The sequence below is a fragment of the Schistocerca cancellata genome, chromosome 5 (genome assembly GCF_023864275.1).
Source record: "Schistocerca cancellata isolate TAMUIC-IGC-003103 chromosome 5, iqSchCanc2.1, whole genome shotgun sequence".
In the NCBI taxonomy this organism is placed as follows: Eukaryota; Metazoa; Arthropoda; class Insecta; order Orthoptera; family Acrididae; genus Schistocerca; species Schistocerca cancellata.
This window is the reverse complement of record NC_064630.1, coordinates 352,814,638-352,836,967: the sequence shown is the minus strand read 5'-3', so window position 1 is coordinate 352,836,967 and position 22,330 is coordinate 352,814,638. Positions and strand designations below refer to the sequence as shown.

The 22,330-nt window shown below is 41.5% G+C and overlaps 1 protein-coding gene across 1 annotated transcript in view; it reads right to left on the bottom strand.

Moving 5' to 3' along the window:
- Positions 1–22,330, bottom strand: part of LOC126188056 (kalirin) — a 2,181,516-nt gene that overhangs the window by 90,518 nt on the left and 2,068,668 nt on the right. Inside the window, exon 36 of the mRNA XM_049929493.1 lies at positions 4,309–4,447. Coding sequence (XP_049785450.1) covers positions 4,309–4,447 — 139 coding nt within the window. The remainder of the gene's footprint in view (positions 1–4,308; positions 4,448–22,330) is intronic.

The following is a 22,330-nucleotide window of genomic DNA, read 5'->3' as shown; positions in this document are numbered from 1 at the left end:
AAAAAGAATGGGGTTCAATGGTCAAGCAGCTCATCACAAGCCACACGTTCCTGCAGTCAGTGCTCATCGACACTTGCGGTGGTGTAAAAAGCGGAGCCAATGAACAGTGGATGAATGGAAAAGAGTGTTGAAGTGATCAAACACTCTATAGCCTGTACCAAACCGACGGAGTGGTTTGGGTTTGGCGAGTGCATGAACAACGTTACCTGCCATCATGTGTGACGCTAACAGTGGAATACGGAGGAGTGGTGTTACGGTATGGGGATGTTTTCGTGATTAGGGTACGGTCACCTTATCGCGCTTAGCTCTAGTTTACTAAACCCTCGTAAATTTACGACTGCAGTTGATACCATTCCACGGTTCCGGCCAATGTGATTCGTCAGTACAGGGTGTACAAGAGAACATTTTGTACTTCTTTTGTGCGTGACTCATCATTGGACACCGTATAATTGCAATTAACTACTGCGTAAACTATAAATTATAACTTCCTTTGAAAAAAAATGGAGAAATAAAATTTACGATGGTTTGGAAACAATGTAACATTTCCCCCCTTTAGTGTTCTAGGATTAAGAATACGCTAAATGCGGAAGAATGTGAACACATTTAGAGCATTACGTACTATGTACACTAGAGGAATACTTCTGAAATAACAACTGTTTGCATCTGCATGACACTGTACACAGTCACACAGCAGCATCTGTGAGGAAAGAGTTTGTCGACAGTAACATCACGAGATGGACTGCCCTGCAAAGACTTCTGAACTGAAAGCAATGGAACACCTTTGGGTTCAGCTACAACAAATATGTCGCTCCAGGCCTCAGCACCCAACATCTCTACTTTCTCTGATATCAGCTCTTCAGGAAGACATTTAGATACATCACCAAAAGTGTACCCAGATGAGTTCAAGCCGTCATAAAGGTAAAAGGTCGTCACACCCCATACTAATGCCCACTAATAGGTGTCCGGATACTTTTGACCAGATAATGTAAATCTTGACACTAGAAAAAGGCCGATGAAAAGCTATCTTTGGAGCACAGATTTGTATTAGCGCGAAACGTGGATAATGGGGAAGAGATAACTGCAACAAGCAGAAGTCTTAGAACGTGGTGTTAGATGAGACATGAAAATCAGATAGATTGACCTAGTAAAGTATGAAGAAGTCCTGCAACTAGTCAAGGGGAAAGTGTTTAATTAGGAATATGAAGAGCGACGAGAGAGAATGGTTGGATCTATATTAAGACAATAGTACCTGCTGAAAACTGTAGTTTGGGGAACGGTGGAAGAGCACAATTTTTTCTTTAGTTAGTTTCGTGTTCTTTAGATCGTCCTCGCGATAAACCATATGAAATGGAACGTATCAGCGAACAGCAGATTTTACAGACAATTACAAAATAGGATATACCTCTATCACATTTTTTTTTCAATAGGCAAACTATCAAAATGTTCAGTAGTTGAGTATTGCACTCTTCTCTATGGCGAAGTTATATACACTAGAAGGGAGGGCAAACCATTTTTTCCTCTAGTATTCTATTAGTAAATATCTCTATCACTATACTGAATTGTTTATAACAAATTTCATGAGTGAATAAACGCACTGCGAAGCTGCGGTTAATATTACTAACTGTTTAAACAGATGCCCGAAAGATGTACTATGTAAAATCCACAAATAATTCTAATTTTTTTCTTTTACGCAATGTATGCTTTTTACCTAAGTGAGGACAAATGTGAAAGAAAATATTTTAACTTACTGGTTTCTATGTTCGCAACGCTCGCAATAATTCTTGTGGCAAAAGTAGTTGAACCTAAACGTTTTAGTAGATCTGCTATATGATTATGATTTTCATCAATACATATATATCAGAATATAGAATTTTCTGCTCTGTTTACAATTTTTTCTACACTTACAGTAGCTGGGTACTTTTGGCAGTACAAAACTGGATCGCAGGGCGGCCTTGTGCTTGAATAGTAGTTCGTTAATGATGTGCGATGTAGCAGTTGCGTTAGAATAAAGAAAATAGCAGCAGTGTCATATGAACGGGGTCATGATTCTCAAACCAACACTGGGATTCATGACTGAAACATCACCAATCATATTACTACAGAAGACACATTACTTCAAACATAAAAGAAAAATTGTATATGTGGCCAGGAAGTATCTGACAGTTGTTTAAGTATATTAGTTATGACCTTGCTCATGAATTCATCATGGCATCGACTCGTCTATTTTTGTATTTATCGAAGAAACTGACCATCAGTTTGAAAATCCGTCGCTTTAAGCTAGAACGACATCCGCAAACGGTGAAACCACAAAGCATTTGACGTTCAAGGGATTACTTAATAATGGGGCCATTTTAGTGCTTTCAGTTGCCAGCGACGCATTCGTTTTCGCTTAGGGTCTGGTGTCATCAACAGCGAGATCATCAGGGAGAGATTAACGTCATTATCTCCAGACAGATGAAGTTGGTGTTCCTATCAGTTATTAACATTTGCACAATTGTATGAATGTTTTGTATGGCGTTGGACAAAGTAATATGAACACGCAATTATTGTGGCGTACAACCTTCGGCATATGAAACAGCCTTAATTCTCTTGGGAAATCTGGCATTTGAATCGTAAGTGCTAGTCTTAAGTACTTTATAGTTTTCATTTTATTCCTTGAGAGGTGCAGCACGCGGGTAACAATCCCTTTTCCATATGATACAAAGTGCTCCATAGTATTTAACTCAAGTGACCGTGGAGAAACGGAATTGTATTTCCATCTTCATGCTCGCCAAACGAGTAGTGAACATAACCAACCGAACGATTAATGATATCATCATTGAAGATGGAAAGCCTTTCTGAAACAAAGCTTCTGTCATTAAATTCTCACTGTGACCTAAAATATCACCTAAAGTTTCGTTTGAGTGTGATCACAGCAACCACTGGAATCCAGAATGTGACAACTGATACTATTCCTTAACCTCCAACACACCTCACAGTCGGAGAAAAGCTGGACTGTAAGCTTTCCCTTGTGATGTGCATACGTACACACACAAAAACATATTGCGGTGGGAACAGGGCAAAAATGACTCGTCCAACAGATTGATCTACTTTACAACGGGTTCAAAGAAAAGTGACGTGAATGAATAATACAGCAAAATATTCACTCCTTTATGTAGCAAAAGAAAAAAAAAACCTTTCCTCAAATGGAAGGTTGGTTTGATCACACCAGTGCTTTACTGGATGTAGTTCTACTGCAGGTGGTACACACTATTGCTTGTCTGTGATCTGTAAACTGACCTTGTCCGCCTCGGGAGCTGCGCAGGTAGCGCGGCGGATTCCTAAACGAAAAGGCCTGGGTTCGATTCCTGGCCGGCTAGGACATTTTCGCCGTTCGGCGACTGAATGTTGTTTGTCCTTACTTTCGTATCATAATAACTGACATTCCTATTGAGATGGCTGAAAGAGCACGGCCCGAAAGCCAATAAATTGAAATTTTAAACTGGCCAACAAGAGCTAGTTATATCCAAGTTAAGACTCGAGCTTTTAAGAGATATTTACAAACCTCTTTGTCAAGAAGCAGCCTTTGGGGGGGGGGGGGGGGAGCTAGAAACAGGGCGTTCAAATATAAACATAATTAACAACGTGATTTTAAAGCTCCATTCTTCTTCTGCTCCTTAATTCTGCCCCCTGTGGGTGAATAGTGTGAAACAGAGCGCGGAGGGAGGGGGAGGGGGGGGGGGTTGAAGGAGAGTGTGTGCACGCTCTTCTCACTGTCCGCTTGCCGTTTTTACTCATGCAAGCCCCACTCCACAAATATTAAGCCATTTAGTTACCATATACGAGAGACTCATCATTCCTAGCTCATTCATCACACTTCATTCATCTCCGGACGAAAGAATTGTGAATATCTTCGAAAGCTCGAGGTTTTTTTGTCTCAGACATAACGTGGCTTGAACGACGAGAAAGTCTTATACACGACTATAAAGTAACAGGGTGTTAGGATTTAAGTGATTCACTCCTTATAACCAAAATCATTATAATCAGCCTATCCCGTTGGGGTGAAAATGAAAATGCAACACAGTGTATTACCGTTCAAAAATGTTGGGAATATCGACTAAGTAGCGACTGTCGTAACAGTTTTCACTTTCTGTATTTGTTATTCCACGTCCGGCTTCTCTCTCTTTCTCTCGCAAAATCAAAACATTTCCCTCTCTGGTCACGATAACAGAATAAGATAAAATAAAAGCCTTTCTCTTCATTGTCAAGTTGTGCTCGACTGCGTGCTAAAAGCCGGGGTCATGGCGACTGAGTGGCGCACCGCCTTACCTTGAACCTCTTATCGGAGGCAGTTTTCTTGAGGGGCGGCCGGTCGGCGGGGGCGGAGGCGGCAGCGGGGGCGGCGGCCGACTTGTCCACCTTGCTGCCCTGGCTCAGCTTCCGCAACGGCGGCGGCAGCCATTTCCTCCTGGAACACACGCCGAACACATACAGTCATTGCAGCACGTACACGATATGGGTAATCGTTTAAAAAATCGACCACATATCTCTTCAGAAGAGCGTTAACGTAGTTTCATTTGCATATACGACGGTTATCCAGAAAGTACAGAACAGTTCAATAAGTATTCACGTTTGCTGTCAGATTTAGTTGCTAATACAAGTTCTCATCAGCATGTGCTGTGTGATATAATAAAGCTTGATGTATAATATTAAATCTGCGATCCCAGTGGGCATCGATCACTTCATGTGTATAAAATTGAAAATTTGTGTAAAAATAGATCTTTACATAGCAGGGTAATTTGTGAACTGCCATTTGGTTGGATACAAATTTAACATTTGTGTAGTTAAATTAACAAAGACACAAATACGTAAATTTTATAAAGTCATTTGATAATGTTTGCACAATTTTTTGTAATATTCGATTATCAGTTTATGTAGAATTATTTGAAGCTTTGTTGCATGTGCATGTAAATGATTAAACTCTTTGGTCTAAACTTATATTATCATCTCTGTTCGTTTTCCTCGAGCTAGGCGGAAAGTTATAGTTCAGTTGTGGTGAGAAAGATACATGTCTGAGTCGTCCGTATTCCAGTGAAAACAGTTTTTATTTTTTTATTTTTTCGTACAGGTAAAAACTCCTGGCAGCGGCCGTACTCTGAAAAAGAGACAACGAGGCCAGCAAAAGAATGAGCTAAGTACAAATTGCACAGTATACTAAAGTTGTCAAGCCTTTCAATTTCACTCAAAAATGACGAACATCCGTTATGGGGATGCGTCGTAATAGGTAGATATTGCCGAAAGTGCATTTTACAGCTGCCATATGTTAGACACTAAAGCAAAAATAACACTGATTCGTAGGTTAGTTGGATTTGGCAGTCATTCTGGAAACATTTCAGTAAGTTGCGCTACGCACAGAGATGGGCAAAATGAAGTACCGCTCAATGATTCGCTTTTTTTGCCTTTGGATGGGGAAACATGTGACGAGATGAACGATAAATTGGACACTGTTCATGATGCCCCTTGACTATCAGTGACAACAGTTAGATATTGGTCCAACGAGAGTACACGTGGTCAAACATCGATTTTTGAGGAGGATAGCGCACGGCGTTCGAGAAATTTGATTACCGACAATCGGCCGCCAAGTGCGCTAAGTATCGGAGACCATCAGTTTGTTGACAGAAACGGCACTCAGTATTCTACACGATAAATTGGCGGTGAAAAAAAATCGTCGTGCGATGGGTACCACAGCTGCAGGCCGTGGACAACAAGCGGATGCGATTTTCATGTTCGAGCTGTGTTTGGCGCATTTTTGTGTCAAGCTGTCACCGTTGATGTGATCTGGATCGACCATTATGCCTCGGAAACCGAGCAACAATCATAAAAATGGAAATACAAATGTCATTCCCAAGGTACAGGTCCCGGCGGAGGTTCGAGTCCTCCTTCGGGCATGGGTGTGTGTGTTTGTCCTTAGGATAATTTAGGTTAAGTAATGTGTAAGCTTAGGGACTGATGACCTTAGCAGTTAAGTCCCATAAGATTTGACCATTTTTTTGACCCAAGGTACATAACGTGCTTTCATTACTGATGGTAAATATGTTGGGAATTTGCTCCACTACTACTGCATCTGTCCTAGTCAGAGTTTCAAAGTAGTTACGTCTAGATTGCTTTTATTTAATGCTGATTTTGGAGCACGTATTCAATATTAGGTTTCAGTTCACTACAGTCAAAATTCCAGTGCCATGTCACAGAGATGAAAACGCGTATGTCATTCCCCTGTGTTTCCCTGATTAAATCCACTTTAAGCTCTCACAGACACGTCACAATTTTATTAAAATCGTAAAGAAGTTTCATCAGTAGCAAGCTTAACTGTAAACGATGAAGCTGCGCTATTGAAAGTACACAATAATTGCACTACTCAACAGCCGTTTTGCATCTGGGATGTCATGCATCAGTTATCATATATTTTTGTGTGCAGAATCCGATCAGCTTCAAAATGTTCTAGCACATTAGATTTTTGATGTTTTTAAGGACTTTTATTGTTTATTTTCCGTATTCCGATATTTACTGTTCTTTTGTTGTATGTCTAAACTTTTAGTTATACGAATGCTACAGGATCGTCACTAGAGAGCAAGTGTGGGAAAAAAACAAGAAACAAAATAAAAGCATCGTTTAACACATTTTTCGAATACCAAATAAGAATTAAGTTGAAAATATGTTGTGAACTAATTTAGACCTGCTACTGGCGCCTTGTCCGTAAATATGTATAACATAATATTGAGTTATAAAGTTCTGAATATGTATTTTTTTGTTTTAATTCTGTCAGTGTTTATAAATACTGTTTTTGATTTCGCTATGTATCTAGGAAATGTGACGCGATAGAGAAAAACAGAATTTACCAGTGAATTCAGCACCCCAAAATTAACAAACCAGATGCACAAAAAAGCTTAAATTTGTTGACTCGTGGTATTTTTAAGAAAGTCGACGAAATCTATCATTTAACATTTCAGGCAGTTTAAAGACCTCTACTTTGCAAAGATAAACTTTTAGAGATTCTTCAGGTGATTGATTTCTTGTAAGGAACCAACAGAACCGTAACAACTTTATTTTACGATTTGGTAATAAGACAGGACATAACGTCTCAGCGACCATGAGGGGCCGAATTTAGTATTAAATATAACTTATTACTTAATGACAATAACCGTATCATCTCAACAGGAAAATACGATGTAACCAAAGCCGACAAAAACACTTACGTGAGTAGTGTAATTAACGTTGGGAGAAAAAGTGTACTTTTTTTACTGTACTGTTCAATATCTGTTCTATTACTGCACAGAACTGTCATTTTGAAGGAAGTCTTGAAATCATCTTAGCTCGCACTTTGACAGAATGATATCCTTAGGTCTACGTCCCGTGGAAAGTGTGCTGACTGCTCGCATCTGGAATCGTGTTACCTTGGCACAACATAGGCGCATCTCTCACAAAAATACCTCATTCACAAATACCGATCTGTAAAAGTTTCAGTTCGGTAAGCTCAGTTTCTCGGCAACGGGCCAGCGGAGATAATGAGCTGCATGCATAAAATACGCAAATAACATTCCTGAAAGGTCTCTCAAAGTCTGTCAGTATAGTTCGTATCTAACCTTTAAAGACCAAAGGACGCATTAGCACACTGTCCGGTGATCAAGGCGTTGTCAATATCGATTACAGACTGCGAACCGATGGAGACTGATCAGAAAGCTAACTTTGTATGCAAACAGTAGATGGCGTAAGTTTGGTTCGGTGGCCGCAGATGTTAGCCGTGTATTTCATCACTCCGGCCGAAAACAGCGCGCCGGGCAGATGTTAACACCCTGATTGCCACTGCTGTTACGAATTACACCCTAACAAAAGATCAGTATAACCCGCTTGCTGGCATTACGTATCACGAACGTCTAATATTAAAGATAATTACAGTCACATGAAGATCCGATGTCTATCGACAAGATGTACAGCATTCTTCGTGAGCGTAACATCCTGGGGAATTCTCGCGATAACATGGTTAGCAATAAAAATGTAAATGCCAGAATCTACCAGCACTATGGTTTCAAAGGAACAAGTATGTTAAATTGTGTTAGACGAGTTGTGCGACAGTACAGCTACCTACCAGACGGTCGCGTTTTCATAAAACACAAGGTTTCCCAAATCTTTCATCGTCTCCCAGATAAATAAACCTGCTTGCTCTCAGTCCAAAAACTAGAGTGTCTTTAACCAATTAGAATAGTAAAAACGACCGCTGCTTTCCAACAGCCTTTCGAGCAGACCAAAAGGATTAAAGAAAGGACGCGCCAAATCACCATGACAGGGATGGAACCAACCTGAGATTTACGCATGGTGGATTAGAGAAATAACTCAAACACACATCAGCATAGACAGCCCAATGCGAGTGAAAAGCCTTATTCACTACAGTTTCTCGCTTGTTACGTTCTTTCAGATTTCTCAAGCAGCCAAGACTAGTTTTGAGCCCATTAATAGTTTACCTGCTGTTCAACATTGTTTGATATACAAAACAACGAGGACGGTTAGTTTGCTTAACACGGGAAGGACCGACGATCCTCACGTTCAAGCATAAAATAAACGTTACCATTAAGTCAATGTGGAACACTGTCAAAAAACTCAGAACTAGAAGGAAATTTCTACCAAACACGCGACGAAGAGTATCGAGCGTGGACGAAGAAATCGCTCCATTATACTGCCTCTGGTTCACTACGCCCGTCATGAGATGAAAGACAAATTCTTTGAACAATGTGACTGTGATATTTTGTTGGCTTTAAAGTTGGTATAAGTTTGTACGTTAACGTAAACACATAACGATGTACGAGGACGTGATAAAAAGTAATCCCTCCGAATTTTTTATGTATTTAAAACACTCAAACCTTTTTTAAATAAAACAAACGTTATTAACATAATACATCTTTATTCTTCATGTGTACACATTTGTAGCCCTCTGCTGCTAGAGGGCTCCGAAGTGTAGCGTGTAACACGATGGTGTGTAACATAACTATGTTGGTGTGTGAGGAACAGCGGGCCTTAAATCGAGTTTGTAACGGCAGAAAACTTCGTCCACAATAGAGCACCATCTCCTTCAGCTTAACAATGGCAGACTACTCGAGTTCGCTGCGACATCTGCAACAAATCGACGCCTTGTGTTCATTGTCATCGATCATCCTCTATCTATACAGTCCCGATTTGGCCCCATACGATTTTCATCAGTTTCCAGAACATATTGAACACCTTCGAGAACTTCACTATAATAGTTATGAAGCGGTGCAAGCACAAAGGTCAAGTTGTGCCTACTATGCCAACAAAGTCAAAAATTCTACAGCGACGGCATCAACAAACTGGTCTCCCGTCGGGAGAAATGTGTTCGTCGCTTGGGTGACTACGCTGAGACATAAAAATATAGATATTAAGGATAAAGGTGTAGAATGGAAATAACGATTGTTTTAATTATAAAACCTTAAGAGTTTTCACACAAAAAAATTCGGAGGTATTGCTTTTCAGCTCGCCCTCGTAATACTCTCTGTCGAAAAGTTGGTTGCCTTGCTAGTACGTATTCCTGTTTGCGCGCGCGTGTGTGTGTGTGTGTGTGTGTGTGTGTGTGTGTGTGTGTGTGTGTGTAGATATTTTTATTGATGACTGAGGACAGTGTACTGAACAACATTAATGGGTATTTGCTTCATTTGCAGATTAATTTACGAGTACAATGTTTTTAGATTGGTTGATACTTCCAAGAACGCAACGCACAAGTAAGCCATTAATGCATTAATGTTTATTTTTGCTTTGAGCAACAGGTTAGATACAAAAGTGTGGACGCATGGGCGCAAAACGGTTTGTCCATAATGACAAGCTAGTCCACTTTGTGGTGCGGTTACGACCATGCAGAAAATATCAGGTACTATATTATGTGACATGTTTGCGGAAAGGTTGTTGGCCGCAGAGAAAAAAACCAATAACGAACTGAAGAGTGTACATATTAAGGTACCAATGGTCACAATATATGCACCTGTACCCCTATGACCCAGTACAGATAGCCACAAGTAACGACTTTTGTTGGAGACAAAATGTTCGCCGACATTTCCCAGCGACGCTAGGCGTGTTTTTAATAGTTGCTGGCCCTGGGTTGACGAGATTTCACTGAAATAGCACGACCTACTACCTAGGTGTGCTGCCATGCTACCTACCCCAGTAAACTGATACCGTGATTTTCAACAAGAAAACCTTAAGGATGAGTGTCTCTAATTGGAGAAAGACGCTTTAGAAGCGAATCAGGAACTTCAAATTTTGCTGGGCCTACCGCCTTTCAAATGGAGTAGATGACTGTACTTAGGGCAGTACGTAAGACATAGGCGCACGACGCAGTGGTTTCGCCCTACCACCTCTCGAGGGCGTAATCAATGCAAAAGGAGGTCTAGCATTTCCGAGAAGCACCAGCAAACATTTTGTCTCCAGCGAAAGAAGTTGTTTCCCAGGACGTGATCTATCACCCTATACGTTCGATGCAAAGACTTTGAAACAACATGAGAGAGAGAGAGAGAGAGAGAGAGAGAGAGAGAGAGAGACGTGCCTTTCTCTATGTAGAGTAGTACTCGATACTGGTGTCAGGATTCACTTCTCGGTCTGAGCAAACATTGTTCACGGGGAAGCTCCCCTGCCTTCATGTATGCATTCCACTTGAATCGTCGATTGTTAAGATTGGTTACTATTCACTGAATTGGTGAATGCCAAAGTCTCAATAACGTCATTCAGCTCCGTCAACAGTAAATGAGACTTTCATGAAGAACAAAGATGCACTGTTATTAGTCTCCATGCTTTCAGCAGAGTAGACCTCGTTGATGGTGTACTAGTTACATTATGAGCGGTCACTGTCAGAATTTGACACGACCACGGCAAACAGCGTTTACGGCGAAGTTTCCGATTTTTCTTCACTAACAACACTGGAAGCAATGAAAATGCGCTTCATGACACAGAACTAGCATACGCGGCAGGTGCTTCAATTTGCTAAGTGGGACCGTAGAGGTTTATTGACACTGGGGAAGGATGGAAGGAAGGAAGTTTAAACGTTATCGTCCAGTCATCATCGAAGTCACCGGATTGAGGGCACTCACTTGAAATGGTTAGAGATGAGAGGAGAAACAGTAAATGATTTTGCTGCAAGAACCATCCCGATACCGAGTGAAATAATTCAAAGAATCAACCGAAAATCTAAATAAGGGTGGTCGGTCGAGAATGGGAGCCCACCTACTCCCGAAAAAGATTTCTGAGCCTTTACCGTAATTCCATGTTGTTCCGTGCTCCAAAAGAACAAAGTACCAAGCGATACCACGCTGTCAAACATGTTTGCGATGAACCCCAAAAGACACAGTGCGGACATATTTTTCAAGAGGAGATACATCGACGATTTACTGAAACTAAAGGGCGACAATGTTGTTGAATATTTTGTTGTAACGCAGCACACAGTATTTTATAGTGGTGTTGAGACGTACATTCACCTTCAGAGGGCCATGACTGAAGTATCTTTTGTTTTAGAACCACCACACATTTACTTCCACTGCTGCTAAAGTATAGCTTTAAGGTAAGCTGTTACATATTACTTAATTAATTATTTTCTCCATTCCTCTCCTGTTTTATTTTTTACCCAGACATCCCTTCCTGCAGTTCTCCTAAAATAAAGCCCGCGAACGTTACAACACCCGTAGCAGAGTAAGTTGGCGTCCAAAGGACAGTATCGCTACCAAATTGACACTAAACAGTGGAAGCTGATGAAACATACTCCACATTAAATGAGAAACGAAAATGATAGAGAGGGAGAGGTACGTGCGTAGAGAAACAAGAAAGAATTAATAACCATTAACGAAAGTAGAACATTTCCAAGACCTCACCACTCCCTCAATACGTAAGGAAATTACACCATATAAAAATTGTGAAAAGTAACAGATTGAGGAATATTTTGTTTTAAACTACGTATGACAAAGACTTCAATATCAATGTGGCGCGCTGTCTTTTCGAAAATGCAATATTCTGTGAGAGTAGCGAACCTTCAATTCGGCAAGAAAAATTTTTCTCTGTTCTCTTTCAGATCAAAAGCTTCAGCGTTAACGCAAATAGCCGCGGAAAGATTCATGTCTGTGTGAAAATTTGCGTGAGCCCTCCTCGAAAATAGATACCAAACTGAATGAGCGGTCAAATCAAAACAGTTTGGACTGAAAGATTAATCAGAAACGCCTTCCACAATTCTTGCGAAATTCTCTAAAATCTTAACCAGGTGCGTAATTTACAGCAAGCTTTAAAAACATTATTATGACGAAAGTTAGCACACTCACCATACGTCGTAGTCACTACAGCGTCATTTTTTGATAATTAACAGAAACGCTGAAGTGACGTCAGAGAAATGATGAGAAGTGCTCAATGTGACGTGTAAGAAATGGTGTCTACTGAAGAAATTTTGTAACACTGCTTGTGCAAAGACCACTGCACCGACGAAACAGCACAATGCTACGCGCAGAAAACGTAAATACGCAAGTCACGTGAAATGGTTCCGTGTGCCTTGTCACTCGATATTACCACATGTACAGTCCTAAACAGCCCGTCTAGGAGAAAAAGTGCATAATAAATAAATAAATAAAAAATAGACAAATGGTAGTCGGCGGCAACGTGGCATTACAAATGATAGCGCGGACCTGTTCGACTAACAAGTATGAACATTTACGAGCGGACGGTCACAGGCACAATTATGTAATTTACTCACGGCAGGCCGAAAGATCTTCTGTGCTCCTTCTTTTTCTCCGCACCGGCAGTGTTCAGTTCCGATTCCAACCATCCGAAAGACCTCCGGTTTTCTTTTTTGGCTGCGGCGATGTTTTCCTCACTTTGCTTAACGTCGTCGAGAGTCGTTCTTCGATGTTGTCTACGTTTCATGCGAGGCGTTCCGAAAAATGCACGATTTGTCTTCACTTGCGACTGACTCACATTGCTGGTAGGAAACGCTGCTTCTAGAGTTTCCAGTGACAGGTCTCTTAGCGACCTGGACCTAGGTTTATGCATGGCGACGCGTAGTAAAATGAACAGCCGACAGTGTCCATGTAGTAATGCCTGACTCAGGTATCTGAGAGAAACAGATAGCTCTGTCGAATCGTGATGGCTGTGCTTGAGAGTTTGCCGAGATAAGGCAGATAAAAAGGAGAAACGGAATGTACGTGAGTCAGAGTCGCTAAGAGGAAGCACTGTTAAGTACGGTGAAGTACGGCGCCTGAGGAAATAATTCAAACGTATTATAGGAAAAGTTTTTTGCTCGATTGAAACTCAAATATGTTGAAGGGGCGTTTCACTACAAACAAGGAACAAATGGTCAAGAAATCTTTAAAGAAGTAGAATGTGACCTTTATAGTATCATATAAATGGGACAGTTAGGTAAGTACCGAATTTTAATAATCAAAAAAGCTACGAAATCAAATAGTTTTCAGCGGTGCACCATTGTAAACGATAATCTACATCGGTGAAGCGATCCACCTCTGTCTCAAACGTGAAATGAATGGCTCTGAGCACTATGGGACTCAACTGCTCAGGTCATTAGTCCCCTAGAACTTAGAACTAGTTAAACCTAACTAACCTAAGGACATCACAAACATCCATGCCCGAGGCAGGATTCGAACCTGCGACCGTAGCGGTTTTGCGGTTCCAGACTGCAGCGCCTTTAACCGCACGGCCACTTCGGCCGGCAATCTCAAACGTGAGTAATCCACTTTGTGGCAACGAGGAAGTTTGTGTACGAAAACTTATTGCGCGAATACTTATCGCTACGGAGTTCCTCAATTGCAGTCTTCCGTGAATTTGTGTGACTAATAAATGCTGGCTTTAATATTTTTGAACTTACGTAAAGGCTCCAAATAAGATGATCTTGTGCGCAGAAAGGAGCAGTTACTCTGCCAGAGGTATTGCGAAAGAAATGAAACACTTTATTCAGAAATCGCATTGCTTTCCTGAAATATGTCGATTCTGTAATTTTTTGCCACCAACTATACGTTTAGACACACACTATATCGTACATATTTTTGCAGCGGCTACATTGTAAATCACATAAATTTCCATGATATTCTCCATTATTTTCGATGGCAAACTCTATTTGCAGGTGCTTAGGTGATAAAGTATTTGTTTTGGAAATAGAAGTTCCGCAGCTACACTTCACCGTTTTTATTTTATGTAGTTATATTTCATTTCCTTCGATTAATTTCGGGTTATCAGAGTCATTCTCAAGCGCTGATTACTTTAACAAGCCAATCTGTCGGCCTGGAATTTGGCGTCATCAACTTTAAACGCATATTCTACCACGACTAACAGTGAAGCCAAGTTCCCGTTCGCTTGGCTGATTTAAAAACTGAGCGCTTGTGAATGAGGTTGCTACCCCGAAACTATTCGAAAGAACTTAAATATAAATAAATAATATGAAAAGCAATACCGTATATATATTAAATGAATGAAAATTCTTCAAGGCCGCGGAGCTGTATGCAGGTCCTTTTATTAGGCAATACAAACGGCTTCGCACCATTACATTACAGGTGCATCTTCAGGTGATAATTGCTTTTCGCTTCAAAAAGCTAGAGATAATGTTCGACGTCCCAACGTAAGCAGAAATCCGATTAATTGCATTCCCTCTTAACAGGTTGATCATCGAATGGCTAAACTTGGCATTTATACAACTTAAGGTGAACTTCGAGTGCGTTGTAACTCATGCTCAAATGAAATACCAGAGCTATGTTATAACAGACTCAAAATCTAAAAAGTTGACTCGTTATTAAGCGTAGTCCTACAATGGAGTCAACATAAAAGAGGAGTGCAGTTAGCACATACAAGACCTCCATCACGTGGATAAAACCATAGTTCATGTAGAGCACCAATAAAATCGTGCTGAGACTGTGATGAAGGAGCTACGAGAGTTTAAACTGGTCATCCAGTGACAGATTCTTGCGCCAGGCTATCGAGAGTCATCTTGTGTGGTATCACCGGCCGAGGTGGTGCAGTGGTTGGGGCACTGGACTCGTATTCGGCAGGACGACGATTCAAAACCCTGTGTCCCCACTGGTCAGGTGTTTCATACATTTCATGATTCCGAAGATATTGCTAACCAGTACTGCAACTTATTTCTATAGTGGCGTTGTAAAGTTAAATACCTGCAATTCAAAGAACCGCGTATAGTTCTGCAAAATCAGATAAAGCTACAGTTTACAACTGAAATACTGAACGATGTTAGGCATACAAGAAATAATAGTATTCGGAACAACGCGCATATATAAAATATCACCCCCCCCCCCCCCCCCCCCACACACACACACAGCAAACCACTTCTCTTCTGCCGACAGGAGTGACGATTCGCTTTCTGGTTGGAAATATTTGCCCACAAACGTCTAGCAAACAGAGGGTTCCGCAAAATGTTGGCGGCTCGGCACTGTGCCAGAGTTTTCAACTACACCTATGTTTCGCTTAGCCTCTGTATACACGTATTTTACGCCAACTTTGAAACCTTCACCGGCAATAACTCCATACGACCGCTGCCAAACCAACACCGAGACCAAGATAAACCAAACGCCACGCGACGCCCCTGGCAGCCTCGTTAGCTGGTGCAACCCTCGCCGCCCCCCCCCCCCCCCGTCCCCCCGCGGCTTACTTCGGTTCGGCGACTTCTCCCTCCCCTCCATCGCCGCAGGCTCCACAGCCACAGGGCAACCGCGCACTCTGCTGCCTCCGCTGTGCACTATACCTGCGTCGCCCCACACCTCCGCCACTCACCTGATAGGCTAAAAGATGAAATGCGAGCCTAATCGCGCCGCACGAAAACTTCTCAGCAAACGCCACTCTCGCTTCACTCCCAAATTTCATTAAACGAGGGCAGAATGACGGATCTGCATGGTCCGCTTTGCCTTAATTAAATCCCAGTCGGCCGAGGGTCATAAACTGAAGTTACCTGTACACTGTTCCATTATTTAAATATTGTCTATCACCATGCTCCACTTCTTTTTACACACACACCTTCGGTTTAACATACATTTTTACAGTTTACGCCAATACAGTAACGTTTTATTCGATTTAAGTGTACTGAAGTGAAATGAATTGGTCGATGAGATTGAAATCAATCCAAATGCAAAGAGTGCAGTGCAAACCGTTAACTGCAATGTAATCAATATATCATTTTAACTCATTCAATTGTGGGTTCCTGCTGAAACGTAATGTTACTGATATGATTTACCGACGATGGATAGTTAAAGAGCGCGAAAGATGTTTATTTTTATCTCAAATATTCATCTATCAGAGGTGGAAAGGAATGATGAGCAGATTATCATGGGACAGAACACTTCCTTAGGTACTAATATCAAGGGCGCAAGGAAGGACGCTTATGCTTTAAGGTGCCGTCCACGACGAGGTCATCAGGGACGGAACAATAGCTAGGATACAACAAGGATGAGAAAATAGACCGTATCCTATTCCAGTAATCATCTTGGCAATAGCCTTAATTTGTTGGGGGAAACAACGGTAGACCTAAATATTCATTTCGACGTCTTTTCAGTAATGGAACACTAACAATAAAAAAAAAATTGCTGTCAAATTCATTACGTTCTGCTAAAGGTTAAGAGTTAGAACAAAGAAGGAAAAGTTATTTAACGCAAGCAAATAAGCGTAAGTTGCGATATTGTCCGATCACATCATTGCCGATCAATCACTGGAGTCTGTCACAAGTGTCAAATATCAGCCCAGAGCGATTTACCGTTGAACGGGAAAGCAAATGTCAGGCAGAGATTGCTAACCCAGATTCCTTATACAATGTAATTCGTGCTTGTAAGAGGTATCACGTGTGTTGTTCGTCGGGCTGGGAGCTATTTGAGCTTGGCTGGCGAAAAAAAATGAATGTGATTTTGAAAGAAGGAAGAAATTAAAAATGAGAAAATGAGATTTTACGTCCTATCGAGTACGGGATCATTAAACACAGAGTGCGAACTCGGATGGGGATGGATATCAGCTGTCTCATCTTCAAGGGAGCCATCCCGACATTTCGTTTATTCCATTCATGGAAACCACTTTAAATGTAAGTCCACAGGAACAATTCTGTCTATCTCGAGAAGACTAGAAGACTGGAGTGTATGCGTTCCAAAACAAATCCAAAATCCTGTTACTTCCTATAACATATATTTTGCACGCCGTCGACAAGACTTTTTTCTCTATTTTTAACTTTTCATGACGCGTTTCGTGTTATCCCATCATCAGATAGAATCATACAATGTAAGATGAAACTGAGAAATATCCATTGTAGTGAAGGTGAATAACATACCTTAAACATTGATACAAAGTATCTTTTCACTTGTAACCATTCGATTACAACATCAGTGCCCAAACTGGCTTAGGTACTACAACATGTGGAAGTTAAACAATCTTTGGCGTTAGCCAGCTTCAGTGACAGTAGTAAAAACTTCTTGTCTTCTCGTCTAAGATGATGACCTGGATGCAATGAAGTAAGCGGTAGCGTGTAGTATGAGACAAGAATATTTGGCGAATTATTCTGTATACTGTGATATTAGCCTCGACTTGCCGATGCATTGTTCATGTCGTCGCTCACATAGTTTAGAAAGAGTACTTGTGCAGCTGGTATAGCAACACGTAATAATATTTTATCGAGATCTGAAGATGATAACCATGCTTAACGAAACCGGTAATCGATAATAAAGGTTATCTGCAAGCGATTTTGGCTAAGAGGTTCTCACCTTCTCTCAAGTAGACACAAGCAGTTTTTATATGCAGGGCATCCGCAGCTGCTGAAGGTCATGACGAATGAAAACACCACTGACAGCAAGTAAAACTTGCGTTTTAGTTGACCACACTGCCGGTTTAATGACTTACAACCGCGACTTCAGATCCAAAAACACAGTTCCTGCATATTTCATGTCTTCTAACCCGGGCGGAAGGCTTAGACATAGAGAAAGCGTTTCCTGTGATAAATATAACGCAATGGGTGTTTGCTGTATCAAATGCAATGATTGCACCAAAAAATACATAGGGCAAACTGGTAGGTGCTTCAGTAAAAAGTTGCAGACAAATCTTAATTTTAAAAACATTCCAACTGTGCATTAACCTCGCACCTACCGAAAGACGAGCGAAGTATCAGAAGTTTTGCTGAAATCTTGTAACCCTTCATAGAAAAGAATCTATTGGTTGTGAATCCATTGGAGAAAGTGGAAATTTTTAGATCAAGAAAAGATAGTAAATAGAAGACGTTGAATAGTCAGTTGGACTTCAAACGTCACAATATTTTGGCAAACTTTGACTGCTTGTACAGTTAACCACATTCTAAGGGAGCGACCCAGCACTTTTAGTCGCGTGTATTATACCGTTCACGTGATATTATTTGCCTGGGCAGTAAACGTTTCCTCGTGTCAAGCGTACGCAGGGCCAACTCTTGCAAGCTGCACCTTCCGTGTCTGATTTGAGATGGTAAGAAAGCAGCCTCTTAAGTTTATTGTGTTTTGTAGCTACGGTCTTGCACTATTTACACCGTTAACTACGTCATGATCTATATCTTCGAAATCGATTTTAGCTGTCAACACCGTCTGTTTTTCTTATAGATAATTGGATATACAACGAATGGCCAGTATATTGGTTCGATCTACACAGCAACTTTATTAGATAATATTACAAGAATCAGCTTCTCAATTACCCTTCGTTCGACTAGTTTTGTATTTTAATTGACAGTATTCTCAGAATGGCAATATCTTGATTAAGAACGTAGGTTTCACCTACAATGGATTAATGTAATAATTCTTGTGAGTATAAATCAGCAAATAATCTTTATATAATAATACAGATTTGCAGTTTATAATAAAAAATGCAGTTCTTAAATATGTAGTCTGCACCTGACGATGCGGCTGTAAGTCGTGAAACTGTTAGTGCGATCAATTAAAACCAAAATGGCTCTGAGCACTATGCGACTTAACTTCTGAGGTCATCAGTCGCCTAGAACTTAGAACTAATTAAACCTAACTAACCTAAGGACATCATACACATCCATGCCCGAGGCAGGATTCGAACCTGCGACCGTAGAGGTCGCTCGGTTCTGACTATGGCGCCTAGAACCGCACGGCCATTGCGGCCGGTCGATGGGGTAGCAGGGAAGACGTCCTCAAAGATACCATACGATGGCTTAGGAAACAGAGATCTATATACAGATATAAATTATCTGTTCCACTTGTTATTAAACATCCGCGGATTGCAATAGGCTCTTTGAGAATTTACTCCCTGTCTTACTCCAAAAATTATGCGCGATGGGATTCTCACTTTAGTTTTCTTCGTTTGAACCAATGATCTGCAGAGAATTCGTTAACAACGAATGAAGTCCCTAACATGGTTAATATCGCAATGCAGCCAACAGGTAACGTACCCCTAAGGCCATCAGCAGTGAACGGTCGCAACTACACAGACTCATCCAGAAGTGGAGGAAGCACTTATATGTTACTACCTGCAGAGATGGGAAGGCTACAAGACGCTTGAGTGACAGGCATTAGGCCACAGCACATCTAGGCCCCACGTTAAACCAAGTGTTAACAGCTTATGAGATGCCTCCTGTGCAATCTATGTTTGGAGCACGCTGTCACCGTGAGCACTTGCATTGTTACGTGCGGAAAGTTAACCTCAGCCATTGAGTTTTTTGTAAGCACAATATATTGTTGCAATGGACATCTAAACACGCAGGTAAACTGTCTGCTTTAATGACGCTAGTGATGTGAGGCACTGTATCAATACCTATAAAGGTGAGGAGGAGAAATTCGAATTTCGTGATTAAGAGTAGGACAACCGCCGTCAGATATCGACGAGTTCCGAGAAACGGTTTCAACTGATTTACGAGACTCACTCAATAACTAACTGCTTTCCGATAGGAATTTCACAAGGTCGTATTCTCTCAACGTCACATTATCTGATAACGAAAAGATTTATTCTCGTAGGGGTTCACCGCATGCTGTGAGGGTTTTATCCGTATCGATTTCCTGCAACAAGACACAATAAGAAATTCATTACTTTGCACAGACATACTGCACAGTGTACAACTTTGGAATTGGAGCTGAAGGAAAATTTTAAGTGACAAAGAGAGTGTCTTGGTGCAGCATGACAACCCAAGGCCACGCCCTTCATGTGCCTCCACGGATAAGCTAAGGAAACTGAAATTGGGTACAGAACAATGTACACAGCTCAGTCTGCCCTTTACGCCAAGAGATACGCAACTTTTTTTAAAAACTAAAGTATGGACACTGATGAAATGCAAGCGGCCACCAGGATGTGGTTTTGAAAACGGAAAGCGTAGTTCTTACGCCACGTTTTTATGAAATTAGCTGAACTTTGCCACATACAAATTCGGTTAACTGGGGACTACAACAAAAATTTAAAATGCACTAGATGCCCATAAGCGTTCGGATGAATCACCGAGAGTGCTTTGCGTTTCGTCAGACTTCGAATTAGACGGTACAGAACTCTTGACAGAAGTATCTACATTATAGACTTGTTTCGGCACTACGAGTCCACTGAGACACTGTGTGAGTTCGAGCGGAACGTAATCGTACGAGTACACAACTTCGGGAATGACCTCAGAGAAATTTAAATGAGCACACATGTGCCAAGGTAAAGGTTAGACTTGTTATCTATGACATGGAAACTCAAGAATATACTAAAGCGTATTACACCTCTGTTAGACAAAAGAGTAGTAAAGCAAGGAAATTAATTGATACGGACCAGCCAAGTACAAAGCGTACTGAACGGTTCACACGTCACACATCCTTTTAAAAAATTAGAAATTAATCACAACATACAATTTTGACATTTCTGACAGGACAATCACCTGGGATGAGCCAGAGCTGTTTTCGTGGTCGCACTGCCACCCAGAGGGGACTAATCTCGAAAACAAATGTGTGACCTCGCTGCGACAGTAGTGCAAATAGCCCCGTGGCCCCGTCATTAGTCTGTGTATCAATTAATATGGAGTGATCAGCACGACAGATGACGATGTAAAATCGCTTAAAAGTCTCTATCTCCTAAAAAAATGACGTAAAAGATCTGATTCTGGAATATCGTACCCACGGACAAGGTGTAAAAGGGCAGTGCACTGACGGTGCTATCATTCGTGTGAAAAGGTTTCCGACGTGATTGTGACTGCACGACGCAAATTAACACTTTGAATGCGGAATGGTAGCTGCAGCTAGACGCAAAGGACATTTCATTTCAGAAATCGTTAGGGAATTCAATATTCCGAGATCCTCAGTGTCAAGAAGATGCCGAGAATACCACATTTCAGGCATTTTCTTTCCCACGGACGACGCAGTCACCGACGGCCTTCACTTAACGACCGAGGACAGCGTCGTTCGCGTAGAGTTTCAGTGCTAACAGACAAGCAGCATTGCGTGAAATAGCTGCAGAAATCAATGTGGGACATACGGCGAACGTATCCATCAGGACAACGCAGCAAAATTTGGCGTTAATGGGCTTTGGCAGCCCACGGCCAACGCGAGCGTCTTTCTTAACAGCACGACATCGCCTACAGCGCCTCTCCTGGGCTCGTGACCATGTCGGTTGGGCCCCAGACGACTGGAGAACCAGGGACTGTTCTGATTAGTCCCGATTTCAGTTGGTAAGAGCTGATGGTAGGGTTCGGCACTGTGTAAGAAGGTGGTGTCTCCATAATGGGATGGCCTCCGTTTACGTGGAATGTACAGGGTCCTCCGGTCCAACTGAACCGATCTTTGACTGTAAATGATTACGTTCGGCCACTTGGACACCATTTGCAGCCATTCATGGACTTCACATTCCCAAACAACTACGGAATTGTTATGGATGTCAATGCGCCATTTCACCCGGCACCAATTGTTCGCAACTGGTTTGAAGTACAATCTGTACAATTAGAGCGAACGACTGGGCCAGCCATCGAACATTTATGGGACATAATCCAGATGTCAGTTCGTGCACAAAATCCTGCACCGGCAACACTTTCGCAATTACGGATAGCTATAGAGGCTGCATGGCTCACTGTTTCTGCAGGGAACTTCCAACGACTTGTATAGTTGATACCATGTCGAGTTGCTACAGCGTCGGGCAAAAGGTGGTCCGACACGGTATTAGGAGGTAAAAAAATGGTTCAAATGGCTCTGAGCACTATGGGACTTAACATCTATGGTCATCAGTCCCCTAGAACTTAGAACTAGTTAAACCTAACTAACCTAAGGACATCACACAACACCCAGTCATCACGAGGCAGAGAAAATCCCTGACCCCGCCGGGAATCGAACCCGGGAAC